This window comes from Pan troglodytes, chromosome 5 (assembly GCF_028858775.2).
Source record: "Pan troglodytes isolate AG18354 chromosome 5, NHGRI_mPanTro3-v2.0_pri, whole genome shotgun sequence".
Lineage (NCBI taxonomy): Eukaryota > Metazoa > Chordata > Mammalia > Primates > Hominidae > Pan > Pan troglodytes.
The window spans coordinates 142,084,605-142,104,438 of NC_072403.2; the positions used below are offsets into that span (position 1 = coordinate 142,084,605).

The 19,834-nt window shown below is 43.2% G+C and overlaps 1 protein-coding gene across 3 annotated transcripts in view; it reads right to left on the bottom strand.

The window, feature by feature from the left end:
* SAMD3 (sterile alpha motif domain containing 3) overlaps window positions 1-19,834 on the bottom strand; it is a 78,510-nt gene that overhangs the window by 45,355 nt on the left and 13,321 nt on the right. For all 3 annotated transcript variants that reach the window (XM_016956301.4, XM_009451985.4, XM_009451984.4), the window contains exon 4: window positions 19,657-19,770. In XM_016956301.4, coding sequence (XP_016811790.1) covers window positions 19,657-19,770 — 114 coding nt within the window. The remainder of the gene's footprint in view (window positions 1-19,656; window positions 19,771-19,834) is intronic.

The following is a 19,834-nucleotide window of genomic DNA, read 5'->3' on the forward strand; positions in this document are numbered from 1 at the left end:
CATGGCTTTTGGCCTGAAAGCAGGCCTCATGCTGTGCTGCCAAAACTCTAATAGAAAAACCTGTAGTATTTCTGGACTCAAAGACTTGGGGGCAGGATTTCGGGCAACCCATTATGTGGAAAAGGAGAGGAAAACCCCAGAAAAGAATGAGCTAATGAGGGAAAACTCCACAATCTGTGTATAAACTGTTCAAATCTCTGGATGATCCTGAACTACACATGTGCATAACTGGACTAAAGATAAAAGAACTCAACAGATTTTAACTGACACCAGGAGACTGAGTTTTCCACGTGAGTCCAACCAATTTTGCGGTTTCCTAGAACAAAATGTCAACGCTCTTTGGGCGAACACAACAGATTCAAGAGACTCCACACTGTAACATTCATATTTAATCCAAAATTATGTAACGTACAAAAAAAAAAAACCCAGAAAATGTAATCCATCCTCAAGAGTAAAGATAATCATTAGAATGTGATGCTAAGATGAACCAGATGTCAGCAAGGATTTTAAAGCAGCCATTCTAACAATGTTCAGTGAATTAAAGGAATATAGGCCAGAATGACTGAAATGATAGGAAAATTTAGCAGAGAAATAGAAATTGTTTAAAAGAAACAAATAGAAATTTAGAAGAAAAAAATACAAAATTTGAAATTAAAAATTGTACTAGATAGGATTAATAGCAGAATGGAGATTTAGGAGGAAATAGTCATTGAATTTGAAGACAGATCAACAGAAATGATCCAATCTGAAAAACACTGGGAAAAGAGATTTAAAAAAAATAAGAAAAGTAGCTCATTTTTTCTAATTGCAGCTCCTCACAATTTATCCCCCTATACAGCCATAAACCCTTCTCCTCTGTGATCCATCATCCAATTTTACATAAACACCGATTTAATCATGTCGGTCAGTGGAGGGGCCAGGTAGAGCTGGCCAATGCCTTCCAGGGCTACTTTTGGAACCAAGACATAGTCCAAGGTCCAAGTAAAATAAGGCAATCTTGCTTGACACCGTAATCATGTCCAATTTCAAACACTATTTCTGGTACTGAAACACCACTGGGAACCAACGTGGAATTTAACTTCAAATTTAAAAGTCCCATAGTTTAAAGACCAAGTATATAGAAGACCTGCAAGTCCACATTCAATACTTGACCATACTAGATATCTGTCTTTTGCATGATTTCACATTTTCCAATTGTCATACGCATGATAATCTTCCTGTTTGCCGACAATGTAACCCATGTATATATTGAGTGACATGGGTGATTCAGGATTCTTCTATCCCCAACAATTAGACACCCTGAGAGTTTACTCTGCAGTGAGAGTTTACTATGTCAGTCTCTTTGACCAATTAACATCTTCAGTATGTGGTCTCCCTGAGAGTTACTGCTTCCTATTTCTGAGGACAACTGTGAGCCAGGCCCATCCCTTAATTATCATCCCTTTGGGCTCCTGGGGCTCCCCAGGAAGAGGAAAATAACTATGATTTGTTGACATGTTTGGATATAAACATTCGCATTTGGAAGGAAAACTGAGTCTGTTCTCTGTATTTAAACCCCTTTTGGAGCTATTGAGTGTTTGGCAGTTATTTTATCCCCATGAAAGTAGATAATATTGCCTTAGGGAAAAAGTAAGCTCTTGAATTTTCAAACTAGAAAGCTTCAGTATTTCTTTTTGAATTAGAGGAAGCTTAAGAGTTTAAAACTGCTGCTTCCTTCATTTTTTTTTTCTTTTAACTGAGCCGCAGTTTCTCGCTTTGTTGAAATTGGTGCTTCCAATTTCATTGACTTAAATTTAAAGGAATTTTTTCATTCTCTTTTTACTTCTACAAATAAAACAGGTGATAGGATTTTAAAATTCTATGAGAAAAATAAAAGTCAATGGTCTGTAATTTCTTAAAATCCCAAATTTGAATTCTTCATATTTACTAATTAGAAGTTTTTGTACTCTTATTATCAACTGCTACACAATGTGAATTCTCAGATCCAGTCCAGACACAAGCCTTACTAAATCTCCAGAATGCACTATGCATGTGTTAGCAGTTTCTTCACTTACTTAGTTGCCCTCAGTTGCCCTCATTCTTCTAGGTTTATCTCAAGCCTTCTTCTCAGGTAGATTTTACTCACTGCCACACTCCTGCCATGCATGTGGTTCTCCTCATCTGAATCCCCCACCTGGCCTGGTCCAACACTGGCCCTGTGAGCACTCAACTACATCTAGTCTCCTTATCTGTCTTGATTTTCCTGTGTCCTTGTTGAATGAAATAGTTTGTGACAAAAATATTGTAGAAAGGTTTAGCAATGCTTGAGAAAGATACAAAATATCAAATATAACATTCTATGATTGATAAAGATAGTCTATAGTTCTATAAACTTGTGTTTTCTTTTCTTTTTTAAGAGACAGGTGTCAGGCCTCTGAGCCCAAGCTAAGCCATCATATCCCCTGTGACCTGCACGTACACATCCAGATGGCCGGTTCCTGCCTTAACTGATGACATTCCACCACAAAAGAAGTGAAAATGGCCTGTTCCTGCTTTAACTGATGACATTGTCTTGTGAAATTCCTTCTCCTGGCTCATCCTGGCTCAAAAGCTCCCCCACTGAGTACCTTGTGAGACCCCACTCCTGCCCACCAGAGAACAACCCCCCTTTTTCCTTTACCTACCCAAATCCTATAAAATGGCCCCATTCCATCTCCCTTCGAGGACTCTCTTTTCGGACTCAGCCCACCTGCACCCAGGTAAAATAAACAGCTATGTTGCTCACACAAAGCCTGTTTGGTGGTCTCTTCACACGGACGCGCATGAAATTTGGTGCCGTGACTCAGATCGGGGAACCTCCCTTGGGAGATCAATCCCCTGTCCTCCTGCTCTTTGCTCTATGAGAAAGATCCACCTACGACCTCAGGTCCTCAGACCAACCAGCCCAAGAAACATCTCACCAATTTCAAATCCAGTAAGCGGCCTCTTTTTACTCTCTTCTCCAACCTCCCTCACTATCCCTCAACCTCTTTCTCCTTTCAATCTTGGCGCCACAATTCAATCTCTCCCTTCTTTTAATTTCAATTCCTTTCATTTTCTGGTAGAGACAAAGGAGACACGTTTCATCCGTGGACCCAAAACTCCGGTGCCAGTCACAGACTGGGAAGGCAGCCTTCCCTTGGTGTTTAATCATTGCAGGGACGCCTCTCTGATTATTCACCCACATTTCAGAGGTGTCAGACTACGCAGGGACACCTGCCTTGGTCCTTCACCTTTAGCGGGAAGTCCCACTTTTCTGGGGGAGGGGCAAGCACCCCAACCCCTTCTCTCCATGTCTCTACCCCTTCTGTGCCTTTCTGGGGGGCAAGAAACCCCCAACCCCTTCTCCTTCACCCTTAGCAGCAAGTCCCACTTTTCTGGGGGAGGGGCAAGTACCCCAACCTCATATCTCTGCACCCCGATCCCTTATTTCCGTGCTCCGACCTCTTACATCTCTGTGCCCCAATCCCTTATTTCCATGCCTCGACCTCTTATCTCTGTTCCCCAATCCCTTATTTCCATGCCCCGACCTCTTATCTCTGTGCCCTGATCCCTTATTTCCACGCCCCGACCTCTTATCTCTGTGCCCCAACCCCTTATTTCTGCACCCTGACCCCTTTCCCGCTTTTCTGGACGGTAAGAACCCCTGAACTCCTTCCCTCTGTGTCTCTACTCTCTCTTTTCTCTGGGCTTGCCTCCTTCACTATGGGCAACTTTCCACCCTCCATTCCTCCAACTCCCTTAGCCTGTGCTCTCAAGAACTTAAAACCTCTTCAACTCACACCTGACCTAAAACCTAAATGCCTTATTTTCTTCTGCAATGCTGCTTGACCCCAATACAAACTCGACAGTAGTTCCAAATAGCCAGAAAATGGCACTTTCAAGTTTTCCATCCTGCAAGATCTAAATAATTCTTGTCATAAAATAGGCAAATGGTCTGAGGTGCCTGACGTCCTGGCATTCTTTTACACATCAGTCCCTTCCTAGTCTCTGTGCCCAATGCAACTCATCCCAAATCTTCCTTCTTTCCCTCCCTCCTGTCCCCTCAGTCCCAACCCCAAGCATCGCTGAGTCTTTCTAATCTTCCTTTTCTCCAGACCCAACTGACCTCTCCCCTCCTCCCCAGGCTGCTCCTCGCCAGGTCGAGCTAGGTCCCAATTCTTCCTCAGCCTCTGCTCCTCCACCCTATAATCTTTTTATCACCACCCCTCCTCACACCCGGTCTGGCTTACAGTTTTGTTCTGTGACTAGCCCTCCCCCACCTGCCCAGCAATTTCCTCTTAAAAAGGTGGCTGGAGCTAAAGGTATAGTCAAGGTTAATGCTCCTTTTTCTTTATCCTACCTCTCCCAAATCAGTTAGCATTTAGACTCTTTTTCTTCAAATATAAAAATCCCAGCCCAGTTCATGGCTTTTTCGGCAGCAACCCTGAGACGCTTTACAGCCCTAGACCCTAAAAGGTCAAAAGGCTGTCTTATTCTCAATATACATTTTATTACCCAATCTGCTCCCGACATTAAATAAAACTCCAAAAATTAAATTCTGGCCCTCAAACCCCACAACAGGACTTAATTAACCTCGCCTTCAAGGTGTACAATAATAGAAAAAAGTTGCAATTCCTTGCCTCCACTGTGAGACAAACCCCAGCCACATCTCCAGCACAGAAGAACTTCCAAACACCTGAACCACAGCGGCCAGGCATTCCTCCAGAACCTCCTCTCCCAGGAGCTTGCTACAAGTGCCGGAAATCTGGCCACTGGGCCAAGGAATGCCCACAGCCCAGAATTCCTCCTAAGCCACGTCCCATCTGTGCGGGACCCCACTGGAAATCAGACTGTTCAACTCACTTGGCAACCACTCCCAGAGCCCATGGAACTCTGGCCCAAGGCTCTCTGACTGAGTCCTTCCCAGATCTTCTCGGCTTAGCAGCTGAAGACTGACACTGCCTGATCACCTCGGAAGCCTACAGGACCATCACAGATGCTCCAGGTAACTCTCACAATGGAGGGTAAGTCTGTCCCCTTCTTAATCAATACGGAGGCTACCCACTCCACATTACCTTCTTTTCAAGGGCCTGTTTCCCTTGCCTGCATAACTGTTGTGGGTATTGACGGCCAGGCTTCTAAACCTCTTAAAACCCCCCAACTCTGGTGCCAACTTAGACAATACTCTTTTAAGCACCCCTTTTTAATTATCCCCACCTGCCCAGTTCCCTTATTAGGCTGAGGCACTTTAACTAAATTATCTGCTTCCCTGACTATTCCTGGACTACAGCCGCATCTCATTGCTGCCCTTCTCCCCAACCCAAAGCCTCCTTCGCGTCCTCCTCTTGTATCCCCCTACCTTAACCCACAAGTATAAGATACCTCTAATCCCTCCTTGGTGACCGATCACGCACCCCTTACCATCTCATTAAAACCTAATCACCCTTACCCTGCTCAATGCCAAGATCCCATCCCACAGCACGCTTTGGGCATTAAAGCCTGTTATCACTCACCTGCTACAGCATGGCGTTTTAAAGCCTATAAACTCTCCTTACAATTCCCCCATTTTACCTGTCCTAGAACCAGACAAGCCTTACAGGTTAGCTCAGGATCTGGGCCTTATCAACCAAATTGTTTTGCCTATCCACCCCATGGTACTGAACCCATATACTCTCCTATCCTCAATACCTCCCTCTGCAACCCATTATTCTGTTATAGATCTCAAACATGCTTTCTTTACTATTCCTTTGCACCGTTCATCCCAGCCTCTCTTCTCTTTCACTTGGACTGACCCTGACACCCATCAGGCTCAGCAAATTACCTGGGCTGTACTGCCACAAGGCTTCACAGACATCCCTCATTACTTCAGTCAAGCCCAAATTTCTTCCTCATCTGTTACCAGTCTCAGCGTAATTCTTATAAAAACACATGTGCTCTCCCTGCCGATCATGTCTGACTGATCTCTCAAACCCCAACACCTTCTACATCCTAGGCATGGTTAGATACTTTTGACTTTAGATACCTGGTTTTGCCATCCTAACAAAACCATTATATAAACTCACAAAAAGAAACCTAGCTGACCCCATAGATCCTAAATCCTTTCCCCACTCGTTTTTCTGTTCCTTGAAGACAGCTTTAGAGACTGCCCCCAACCGAGCTCTCCCTGACTCATCCCAACCCTTTTCATTACACACAGCTGAAGTGCAGGGCTGTGCAGTCAGAATTTTTACACAAGGACTGGGATCGCGTCCTGTAGCCTTTTTGTCCAAACAACTTGACCTTACTGTTTTAGGCTGACCATCCTGTCTCCGTGCAGTGGCTCCTGCCCCCCTAATACTTTCAGAGGCCTTTAAAATCACAAACTATGCTCAATTCACTCTCTACATTTCTCGTAACTTCCAAAATCTATCTTCTTCCTCATACCTGATGCATATACTTTCTGCTCCCCAGCTCCTTCAGCTGTATTCACTCTTTGTTAAGTCCCACAGTTATCATTGTTCCTGGCCCAGACTTCAATCCGGCCTCCCACATTATTCCTGATACCACACCTGACCCTCATGACTGCATCTCTCTGATCCACCTGACGTTCACCCCATTTCCCCACATTTCCTTCTTCCCTGTTTCTCACCCTGATCACACTTAGTTTATTGATGGCAGTTCAACCAGGCCTAATTGCCACACACCAGCAAAGGCAGGCTATGCTATAGTACAAGCCACTAGCCCACCTCTTAGAACCTCTCATTTCCTTTCCATCGTGGAAATCTGTCCTCAAGGAAATAACTTCTCAGTGTTCCATCTGCTATTCTACTACTCCTCAGGGATTATTCAGGCCCCCTCCCTTCCCTACACATCAAGCTCGAGGATTTGCCCCCACCCAGGACTGGCAAATTAGCTTTACTCAACATGCCCCGAGTCAGATAACTAAAATACCTCTTAGTCTAGGTAGACACTTTCACTGGATAGGTAGAGGCCTTTCCTACAGGGTCTGAGAAGGCCACCGCAGTCATTTCTTCCCTTCTGTCAGACATAATTCCTCAGTTTAGCCTTCCTACCTCTATATAGTCTGATAACAGACCAGCCTTTATTAGTCAAATCAGCCAAGCAGTTTTTCAGGCTCTTAGTATTCAGTGAAACCTTTATATCCCTTACGGTCCTCCATCTTCAGGAAAAGTAGAACGGAGTAAAGGTCTTTTAAAAACACACCTCACCAAGCTCAGCCACCAACTTAAAAAGGACTGGATAATACTTTTATGACTTTCCCTTCTCAGAAGTCAGACCTGTCCTCAGAATGCTACAAGGTACAGCCCATTTGAGCTCCTGTATAGACGCTCCTTTTTATTAGGCCCAGTCTCATTCCAGACACCAGACCAACTTAGACTGTGCCCCAAAAAAACTTGTCATCCCTACTATCTTCTGTCTAGTCATACTCCTATTCACCGTTCTCAACTACTCATACATGCCCTGCTCTTGTTTACACTGCCGGTTTACACTGTTTCTCCAAGCCATCACAGCTGATATTTCCTGGTGCTATCCCCAAACTGCCACTCTTAACTCTTGAAGTAAATAAATAATCTTTGCTGGCAGGGCTATGCTGATCTCCTTAGGCACTCTCTAATCAGATATCCTGAGTCATCTCAATTCTTAAACCTTTTATACCTATTTTTCTCCTTCTCTCATTCCATTTAGTTTTTCAATTCAAACAAAACTGTATCCAGGCCATCACCAATAATTCTAAATGACAAATGTTCCTTCTAACAACCCCACAATATCACCCCTTACCACAAAATCTCCCTTCAGCTTAATCTCTCCCACTCTAGGTTCCCATGCCACCCCTAATCCCGCTCGAAGCAGCCCTGAGAAACATCGCCCATTATCTCTCCATACCATCCCCCAAAATTTTTGCTGTCCGAACACTTTACCACTATTTCATTTTATTTTTCTTATTAATATAAGAAGATAGGAATATCAGGCCTCTGAGCCCAAGCTAAGCCATCATATCCCCTGTGACCTGCACGTACACATCCAGATGGCCGGTTCCTGCCTTAACTGATGACATTCCACCACAGAAGAAGTGAAAATGGCCTGTTCCTGCTTTAACTGATGACATTGTCTTGTGAAATTCCTCCTCCTGGCTCATCCTGGCTCAAAAGCTCCCCCACTGAGTACCTTGTGACCCCCTCAGTCCTGCCTGCCAGAGAACAACCCCCCTTTTTCCTTTACCTACCCAAATCCTATAAAACGGCCCCACCCCATCTCTCTTCGCTGACTCTCTTTTTGGACTCAGCCCGCCTGCACCCGGGTGAAATAAACAGCCATGTTGCTCACACAAAGCCTGTTTGGTGGTCTCTTCACACGGTCGCGCATGAAAACAGGGTCTCTGTCTGTTATCCAGGCAGGAGTGAAGTGGCACAATGATGACTCACTGCAGCCTCAAACTCCTGGGCTCAATGGAAGCCTCCCACCTTAGCCTCCTGAGCAGCTAGGACTACAAGCATGCATCACCACACCCAGCTAATTTTTAAAATTTATTTTTGTAGAGATGAGGTCTTGCTATGTTGCCCAGGCTGGTCTCAAACTCCTGGCCTCAAGTGATTCTCCTGCCTTGGCCTCCCAAAGTGTTGGAATTAGAGATGTGAGCCACCGCATCTAGCCTAAATTTCTATTTTCAGACATAAAATTGTCACCTTTCAAAAAGGAGCTCTCTGTTGTGCTAGAACAGCCCACTGATGACAAAGAAACCACTCACTAGCAAGGCACCAAACCAAGTGGTGAGTGAAAAGAAGTGCCAGGTTACTAAGCCCATAAATTTGAGATACAAAAACCAGTGGGGAACACTAGAGAGGCAGATCTGGAGACTGAGGTGGAAACCTCTGGAAACACAAAAGGTATCTGAGAACTAGACTGTGACTCTTGAGTATTACAAAAAGGTCAGACACGCCAAAAATAAACTCTCCAAAAGCTGTTTTCTGAGCATCTTACCAGGCTTCAGTTGCACCCTATGTGACTTTATGGGACCCAGGGCAGAGTTCATATCACACTCAGCTGAACCCTGGTTGACCTTTGGAGTCATAGCTCATAAATCATCCCTGTTTTCCCAAATTTCAGGGCACAAATTGTACCTTTCTCCAAGGGCACCCACTTGGAGACAATCTCCTACTTTGAGGAACTGTGATATTTTCCTAGTCTTGTAAAATAGTATTGCTTTCTGGTCCTCCAGGGAGGAGAACAAGGGACAAGTGGAACACTTTGCTGTGAAGAATACACATCCTGGCTACAGGACTTGGTCTTCACATCTCAAGTGCCACCAGCAATAGTATTAGTACTCCCACCATTGGGAGAGAAACCAGTGACAACTATGCTGCTTTCCAGGGACTGAACTGAAAGAAATTGTGCCCCACAAGTGGCTGTATTGTGGCATCCCATTTTCATTTAATTCCTCTCTACATCCAAGCCTGCAGACTTTATACAGTGAAAATGGTATAGATTGGGATACCCAGGTTTATATTATCAACTCTGAAGCTAAATGGCATGTGATCTCTGCAACATCCCAAACCTGAGATGTTTTGGGGACATAGAAGAGGAAGAAGCCAGGGGAGGCTTAGATACCTGTTTAAAGAATTTGCTGTCATTTTATCCTAGGACAGAAGATGTTATGGTACACATCCCTTCCAAATTGGGAACAAATTTTACCAAACTACAAGTGAATCAGAAATTCTGCTTCTGAGTTAAGTATGCCAGTAACCTGGGAATTACCTGCTTTATCTTGGCAAGAGTAGCTACTGCTAAGAAAACAAACAAGAAGTTTTGAAGAGCTCAATAGAGACACGAGCCAATGAACAAGGTGAGATGCTGTCTCTGAAGATATTGAACAATGTCACTTCAAAGCACCCCTAAACTATGAAGAAAATGCTGTTTTGTTGCTGCAACTGATGGTACCCACCGTGAATTCTGAAAAATGTTTGAGCCACATTCCTATAATTTTGATGTTTGCTTTTAATTTATGTTTTATAGCCCAGGGCTCTCACACCTGGCAATAAATTTATGAGATTTCCAGAGGAATTACATGTCTGAAATGCATGTGGGAACCTACAGTCAAGCACAAAGAAAAGAGAGATGTGACCAGCATCAGGCACCATGTCTTGGCAAAGTTAGACAGATGTCTCTCAAACCCTCCATGTTATTGGCCCCCAGTGTGAGATTCAAGGCCTCGGGAGTCTTTGGGGCCCTAATTCATCAAAAACAAAGCAGAAAAAAAAACTTTTAAATCTTCCCATTCCCCAATTCCTCTTGGTATTAACAGAAATGCAAAGTTTCAGAAACTCAGCCCTTTATCTTATCTACTACCATGACATGCACGTCAACAAGTCTCACAGAGCTATCGCCTCTCAGTCCCTCTTTTCTTTTTTTCTTCCTCATTCATGCGCCTGTAATCTAAGCACTTTGGGAGGCCGAGGCAGGTGGATCACGAGGTCAGGAGATAGAGACCATCCTGGCTAACACGGTGAAACCCCATCTGTACTAAAAATACAAAAAAAAAAAAATTAGCCGGGCATGGTGGCACGCAACTGTAGTCCCAGCTACTTGGGAGGCTGAGGCAGGAGAATTGCTTGAACCCGGGAGGCGGAGCTTGCAGTGAGCCAAGATCACACCACTGCACTCCAGCCAGGGCAATGGAGCGAGACTCTGTCCCCCCACCCACAAAAAGAAAAAAAAAAAGGGGAATGAGGCATGACATGCTCAGTTGTTGCAAAATGGTTCAGTAGTACTATTTTTGCAGTTCAGAAGTATTAAAATGTGTTTTAATTTATCACCAGCAATCAAAGTGGGCAAGGACATTCAGTAGCTACTGAGGAATATAGAAAACTGGGTCTTTAAACAAAAATGAAGAGGGCCTCTCTTCATTTGGGAGGTGGTGGTGTTATTGAACTGTTTAGACTGACTCTGCTGAGTGTTTTCTATATAAAATGTTAATATGGAAAAGAGTGTGAAGAAGCCCTAGCTTTATCAGAATCCCTGTTTTTTTTTCATCCCGCTAAGTTCTGTTGAATAAGCTGTTGGTCATATTCTTCACAATGCTATTCTCATGTTTGTTTTCTCATGTTGGTTGATAGCACCACTAGTTGTACAAGCCAGAAGTACAGGAGAAAGTTTACCACCCAGCAAACTCTCCTCTTCTCCTCAGTAACAGGCCCACCATGTCCTGTTGATTTTATATTTAAATATCCTTTTGATGCCTGTTACCACCATCTTAGTTTAGACCTTCATCAATTCTTGCTTGAACTTTAGTCTAGTGTTTTGATGGGTCTTCCTCCTTTCATTTTTCTCCAATCCATTCTCTACATCACTGCCACAATAAATGATGAAAACTATGTATACCTGATCAAATCACTGAATCTCTTTGATTATTCCCTAACCTACAGCAGTAGTTTTCAATTCTCACTATACATTATAATTACTTGTGGAACCTTAAAAAAAAAATACTGATGCACAAGTCTCATCCCCAGAAGTTCTTATTCATCTAATGCTTTGTTACTCAAAACATGGTCTTAGAACAGCACTGGAATTAAGAATTGCAGAATCCCAGGCCCCACCCTAACCTACTAAATCACAGTCTGTGTTTTAACAAGATTCCTCAGTGTTTTATAAGTACAATAGAATTTGAGAAGAATCAGTTTAGGACATTGGTATTTTTCCTGTAAGTCCACTAGGTGAATTTAATGTGCAAAGTTAAGAGATGCTTAGTATGGCATGGAAGTCCCCTCCTCACCTCTCTAACAGAATCTCACCATTTACAGCAACTCCATTTTCTCTGCCTCTATCACATTCCAAAAATAATCCAAACAGAATCCTCCATGCTATTTCAGGTGTTTGTACCCTTGCACATACTGTGAATGTCCTTTTCTTCTCCTGCTTCATTTTCCTTAAGATAAACCTCTAATCATCTTTCAAAATCCTCCTTCAGTGTTTGTGAAGCCTTTCCCTAGAGGCCTTCGCCACGCTTACTTCCCAGAAAGTCTTATTTCTCCCTCTCTTTGTGTTACTTCTCCATTTCTCTTTTGGCATATTTTTCTGTGTTACAGGTACTCGCTTACATATCTGTCTTGTCTACCAGACTCTGAATTCCCCAAGGAAAGGAATAAAGTGTCCATCCCCAACCCCATGTCTACATAGTACCTAGCCCATGGGGTATAGTCAGTAATTTGGACTGAACAAAAGAAAAACAGATTAGAAATCAAGATTACTTTGGACCTCTCTAAAGACTTAATAATATTGTCCACAGATATCTTCCCCTGACAGAAAGTTTGGCTCTAGCTCAAAGCCAATATTCCTCACTTCATTAGGGTCCCTGCTCTAATATTACCTAGTCAAAGTTGAAAGGGCTTCCCTGAGAACCCCATCTGAAACAGAACCCTCCTGTACATTGACACATACATGTACATGCACACACTGCTCACTCTGTATCCCCGCTCCCGCTTTTTTGCATCACTGGTCTTCATAGCATTAAAGCAAATTTATAACCTAATGTTATATTTATTTATCTATTTTTCTCCTTACATTAGAAGGTGAGCTCTGCAAAGTGGGAGGCTTGGTCAGTTTTTCCCTACTGTATCCCCAATACCTACAACAGTGTCTCACACATAGTAAGCACTCAGTAATTATTTACATATTGAATGAATGGATGAATCCTGATTTAGGTAAGGAATCTTTAAATAAGTATTTCCTAAGGTGTTTTGTTGTAATGTTAATAGATGTTACACAAAGAGAAATCCTGGGTTAAACAAAGTTAAGTGGGTTTTTTTGTTTGTTTTACTATAGGACTCCTCAAAGCCTACATTACTACATTATTGTATGCTGGAAATCTCTAATCAAGGAATAGAATTAGTATGTAATATTTCCACAACACAGAACCTTTAGGCATGAGGTTCTACACATGCAAGTGGTACAAAATGATGGGATCTTGCATTTCCCTCTCAGATCCTTGCTCCACTGCCCTGGGACTCAGGATCTAAACGTGTCAATTCAACACCTGTGTGGTCTTTGATGCCCCCCCTCCCAGTGGTGACTGGGCTTCTCTAATCAGATTCTTGAAACTTCCCTCTTCACCTCATTGTACATATCGGTTCATACACCTTGTTTCTGTTTTGTTTTCTACAGCAACAACCGACTGGTGTCCCAGGCCTTTTGGGAGGCCTGAAGCATATGCTCCTCTTGTCTGGAGCCCTGAGTCCTGGGAAGGCTTCCAGACACTGCTGGCCTACCTGCACTTCCTAGAGCTGCTTCCGCTTTGGGACCACTTGTTAGAATCGAGAGCAGAACTTTTTCAAATCTCCTTAGACTCTGTGTCTTAGTGACTGCCCAGACAAGAACAACAATAGGTAAAACTAATGAGCTCCTAAGCTTTTTTTCATAAATTAACTCATTCTTCTATTTATTTTACAGATAAGAAAAGTGAGACCTAGTAAGGTTATATAACTTGTCCAAGGTTACTCAGCTGGTAAATGATAGAGCTAGGGTTTAAAACTAAACTCAAATACTTGCCTATCCTCATCTCCAGACTTACCAACCCTGGTTATTAGCAGGGTTGACATCCTGGACTAATACATACACTTACTGCTCTCCCAGACCATCTGCTTTTTAGCTCTATGATTGAATCACCATGAGTGACAATGTATCTCAAGACATTGCATCTCACCCCCATGTCTTCCTACAAGGCTCTTTCATTATCTATTGTGGTTACATATATTTCAATTAAGCAGAGCCCACAGAAAATGCTTAATACATCTGTTCCTTCATGCAATGAACATTGTTGATCACCTGTGTCAGGGACTGCACAGATGAATAAGACTGGTTCCTCTCATACTTCCCCAACCCAGAGCTCTTGGCCTATAGAGGACCAAGGAATTGAGGAGTAGGAATTGAGAAGACAAATCACACATCTAACTGGAACCTGCATTAATGAACCCATAACTAGGCTGGCACACTTCATTGCAGCTTCCCTTTATTACACACTGGTATTGGATGCACACACAACTGTATGGCCCCTTGCCTGAACTACCTGTGTGGAAGAGCCTGCAAACAATGCATCAAATATGTTGAAAATCTATTGACATTTGCCTTAATCACTGAACATAGGCAGAAGGATTAGCTTATTCTACACCATTTCATTGCAGTGGCCAGACCGAAAAAAAAAAGTTTGTAATTAAAATAATTTTTAAATATGCACAAAACCATGACTAATTTATAATTATACCCAAAAGCGGAAGCAAAACATCTGGACACATATATTTAAAGTTCAAGTGAGAAGCCTTTAAAGTAACATTTAGGAAGCCTCTACCTGTTTATCTACTTTCATGCCTTATTAGCCACTAAAAGAGAGGTGAACAGTTTCAAACAGGGTAGACAAAAAAACAAAGAATAACACTGCAAAAAAAGCTCTTCCCAAAAAATCACCAGCACATGATGAAGATGGGACCTATTAATTCCTCCTTCCAGAAAGGGCATTTAAGCAATTCAGTAAAGAGCACAGTATCTTCATGACTAGCCTGGGCAACATGTTGAAACCCTCTGTCTACAAAAAATACAAAAATTAGCTGGGTGTGGCAGTGCATGCCTGCAGTGAGGAGACTGAGGTGGGAGGACTGTTTGAGCCTGGGAAGTGGAGATTGCAATGAGCTGAGATAGTGCCACTGCACTCCAGCCTGGGTGACAGAACGAGACCCTATCTCAAAAAAAAAAAAAAAAAAAAAAAAAAAAAAAAAAAAAAAAAGCACGGTATCTGCTGTCCCTGGAGAAAACTGCAATGTGCCACAGCACTCTAGCGTTTCCTTGGACACCCAATTCACCCACTGGAACACACACCTCATTTTCACTACTGTTAGAGTCATTCTAAGAGCCAGAGTCAGGTGAATTTCCAGGCCTTTTTTTTTTTTTTTTTTTTTTTGTCAGCACACAATCGGGATGGAATGAATATGTTCATTTCAGGGAACAGAGGAAAAAAATATCACAAGAATAGTAACTGCCACCTTGTGAGGTGTGGTAACAGCTGCCAGGTGCTTTGATATGTTCTATCATTGGGACCTCACAGGACTACATATTGAGGTGCAGGAGACATGGTTCAGAGACCACTTGTTGGGCAAGTGGAGGAGTCAGGATTTGAACCCAATGTGTAAGACTCCAAAAGCTGGCACTTGTTCCCCACCTCTCTCTACCTCTTGAAAAAGGCTGGCTTCAAGAAAGCCTGTAGCCAAATACCTTTGGATTTCTAGCCTGTTATGGAGGAATGGCTTATAGACCCCTGGAGTTTGGCTCTGTAAAAAAAAAAAAAAAAAAAAATTAGTATATGGATTGTATTAAAAGATCTAAAAAAATTGATGTTATTCAAACATTTATCCCTTCCTATGAAAGTGTATTCAGTCTTTCATTGGCTCACACATCCCAAGTTCTATTATATTATATTATATTATATTTTATTTTATTTTATTTTTTGGGACAGAGTCTCACTATGTCACCTAGGCTGGAGTGCAATGGAGTGATCTCAGCTCACTGCAACCTCTGCCTCCTGGGTTCAAGTGATTCTACTGCCTCAGCCTCTCAAGTATCTGGGATTACAGGTGCATGATACCATGCCAGGCTAATTTTTATATTTTTAGTAGAGACGGGGTTTTACCATGTTGGCCAGACTGCTCTCGAACTCCTGACCTCAGGTGATCCACCCACCTCAGCCTCCCAGAGTGCTGGGATTACAGGCATGAGCCACCATGCCCAGCCCCAAGTTCCATTTTAAAGCTCCTATTGAGCCTCTATGTGTGAGGAGCCAAGCTAAATGCTGGGTTTACAACAGCAAGAAAAAACATGGTCATTGTCCTTGAAGCACTTATAGTCTAATGAGAGAATACAAACTTTAAAGTGATCAGTTTTATTAGCTAGTTTACAGTCAAGCACGAGATAAGTAGATGATACTATACACAGAGGAAGGGCTCCGTGCCTGGCCTGGAATGTCACCAGAGGCTTTCTATAGAAGGATGTTGAGCAGAGGAAGAGAACCACACACCACGACACAAAAATCATACAGTAGGCCCTTAATCAACAACTGTTGACTGAATAGTGCCCTAGGCAGAGGGGCAGGAGAAAGGGACCAAGAGTGGCTCCAACACTTTGGCTCACAGGGTTGGATGGTGGGACCACCATCTGAGATAGGACATTGGAGGGGAGAGAATCTTCTGCCCCATCTCAGCCCACAGCTCTGGATAAAGGGCAGGGCCATAGGGAAAATATTAAAAATAGATACTTCACCCTGTCTTTATGGGCCCCTCCTCCCACACAACTGATTGCCCAGGAGGCCCTGATTCACGCTGGGCCCATGAACAAAGCAACACTGAAAGACAGAGTCAGTTGGCTGGGAGGACCTGAGCTGTTTATAGGGAGCATTTCCTTTGGAGTTGGTACTAGGGCAAGGCAGTCGTATGCCAGGTAGTTTGAGGGGAGCAGAACAGCCAGAAGTAGTATGAGAAATCTATCCTTGCAGGGAGAAGCAAGGAAATGAGGCCAACTAGACAGGGAAGCAGAACGGACACAGAGACAACCCGTGAGAAAAGCAGGGACCACTTCACTGCCTGGCTTTCCAGCACCTGTTTCTTCATGCTCGGGAACTTACTTGTTCTGCCCTTGGATGCTGGGAAATGCTTTTCTCACAATAAACTCCCTTTGTCTTTACTGTGAGTGGATTTTTGTTTCTTACTGCTAAATACATACTAAGGCAGGAAAGATAAGTTTACTTTTTGAAACATTAATTCTATGGTGCGGTATGCAGAGATGGGCAGCTGGTGGTAAACAGATAAGTGAAGAGCTTAGGAGAGACTTTATGATCAGAGATAAAGATAGGGGCGTGCCATTTCTAGTTTCCAAACCCTTCTATTTCTCTCAATTTCTTAGCCACTCCTATTTTTCTCCTCCCCCTTGCCAGCTGCTATGAAGAATGTGAGATGCCATTAAGTGTGGGGCTGTTCCTTTGATGAGCCATGTGAAAACAATTGGAATAATAACCCTGCCTAGCCAGTATCACAGGAGCATGATGAGGACCAAATGTCAGAGGGCTTAGAAAGGAGAAAAGAGAGCTTGGGCAACACAACTAGATCTCATTTCTACAAATCATTAAAAAATTAGCTGGGCCTGGTAGTGCATACCTGTGGGCTCAGCTACTCCGAAGGCTAAGGCGGGAGGATTTCCGGAGCCTGGAAAGTCAAGGCTGCAGTGAGCCCTGATTGCATCACTGCACTCCAGCCTGGGTGATAGAGAGATGGTGATAGACCCCATCTCATCAAAAAAAAAAAAAGAAAAAGAAAAGAAAAAGAAAAGAAAAGACCTACAGGTATAGAAGGTTGCATCCTCATCTGCTGTGTCAAGTAGGCAGAGAAAAGACACCCTAAGGAAAGTAGGAATACCTCCAGGAGCAGGGCTGGAGAAATGGCTGTACACCGAGTGCCCTCTGTGTGCTTCCACTCTGCTTGGAACTTGGCAGGCATTATCTATTCTTAATGCTCAAAACAACACCATGAGAAAGTATCATTATTATTTCCATTTTGCAGATGAGGATACAGAGACAGAGTGCTACTAGGGTAGGTAGCACTGGGGCTAATCACTGTTCACCCCAACTCTACCCACACTTCCACAGTTATAGACATGTGGACTGGCTGCATTTAGCAGCTTCGTGTTGGAAGGGGTAGTTGAGAGCTCATGGTTTACTACATGCACCTGGAGCCAGTCACGGGAAAGCTCTAGGAATCAACCAGCACCCATGAGCAGGAAGGAGGGGAAAGAAGCCACCTTACAAATGAATTTCCACTTTCTGAATCATAGTTCAATCCAGGAAGACCAAGGCAATGGATTTTGCACCTACGACATAGCCTTCCACCTTCTTGGTTGCCACCCCAAACAAGAGTCCGTGGGCCCTAACACTGGGAGATCTTGAGGCACTGAGGCTGTGGGGCTAGAGGTGGGGTCCAAGGTTGAAGAGAGGGAAAAAGAGCAGAGAGGAGAGCCCAGAGCCAAAGCCCATTTGCAGGAGCTCCTCATCAAAGGTGCTGCTCTTCTCTGCACTCATAGGGCTGCTGGGGCCTTGCAGGCCTGAATCCAAGGCTGTTGCCCTCAGTCCCCTGAGCTCTCACGCTGAGGGTGGCTAGGTCCTGTGCTGAGGCAACAACAGTCCACTTGGAAAAAATAGCTAGAAATCCTTTGACTGCTCTAAATCTTGGTTGTACTCATTTACAAAAAGGAGAGAATAATGCCCACCTTGCAGTACTGCTCTGTGGGCAAAATGAGCTGATAGTGTAAAGGGGTTGTGAAAACTGAAGGACCACATCCTTGCTTGGCTATTACCCGATTATTCTTTGTGTGCAAGGTGACAGTCTCTCTTTTCAATGAACTACGTTTAAGGCATTGCATTTGCTTGTTAGTGACTGGAGACAATATGTAATATGAGTTATGGATGCACGGATTGCCTGGGTGGGATGGCCGTGAAATGCTGTAGGACAGGGGTTCTTAACCCTCAGGACACAGACTGGTTTATGGCCTGTTAGGAAACAAGCCACACAGCAGGAGGTGAGCAGCGGGTGAGCGAGCAAAGCTTCATCTATATTTATAGCCACACCCCATCACTGGCATTACCACCTGAGCTCCGCCTCCTGAGAGATCAGTGGCAGCATTAGATTCTCATAGGAGCGCAAACCCTACTGTGAACTGTGCATGTGAAGGATCTAGGTTGAGCACTCCTTATGAGAATCTAATGCCTGATGATCTGTCACTGTCTTCCATCACCCCCAGATGGGACTGTCTAGTTGCAGAAAAATAAGCTCAGGGCCCTCACTGATTCTACATTATGGTGAGTTGTATAATTATTTTATTATATATTAGAATATAATAATAGAAATAAAGTGTGCAATAAATGGAATGTGCTTGACTCATCCTAAATCCATCCCTCTGACCCCTGTCCTTGGAAAAATTGTCTTCCATGAAATCAGTCCCTGGTGTCAAAAAGGTTGGGAACCGCTATTCTAGGGGATGCCATGACCTCCGTATCATATCTTACCTATGACCATCTCAGCACCAAATCCTACGTGTGGTTCTCTAAGTCTACAGTTTTTCCTTTGTTTAGTTGTAATCCACATATTGAAATATACACTACGTAAAACCCAGTGTAGGAACATAGAGAAAATGTTTACCAAAATAACTGGAATATAAAGCAAATGCTTACCTGCCTCTATCGGGAGAGTCAACTTAAAGCAACAACTACAAAATTCAAAACAAAAACTCCACCAAGGGATATTCTATAGAACATTATTCATTGAATAAATTCCATCTTTGTGACTGCTGCCAATCACCTTGAAGATTTTATGACAGAGAAATCCTCTTTTTCCTTAAAAATGTATACTTGAAAGATGTATACTATCATTCTAAAACTTCACTTTTCCAATACAAAAACCAGAAAATTTAATCTTCATCTTTTACCAAGTATCTTTATCGCTGGATAAAAATATATTCCCTTCCAGGAAAACAAAAAGTTTCAAATTAGAAATACATCTAAACATATGAAACCTTATCAAAAAGAAATAGAGAAGAATGTTATTTGGCTTTAAACTGTCTTAAAGTTGGTACCCCCACCTCTGTTTCAATACTCTTTGGTCAATTAGTCCATTATCAAGGTTTTCAGCTGGATAGAAAGATGGCATCTGCTCCCCATGCCTGGCTGGACTGGAGGACTCTTCATCCCTGTAACTAAGAAAGAAGAGGTGGGTCAGGCACTATTCAAGAGGTGATATGACCATTGATCTCACCGCAG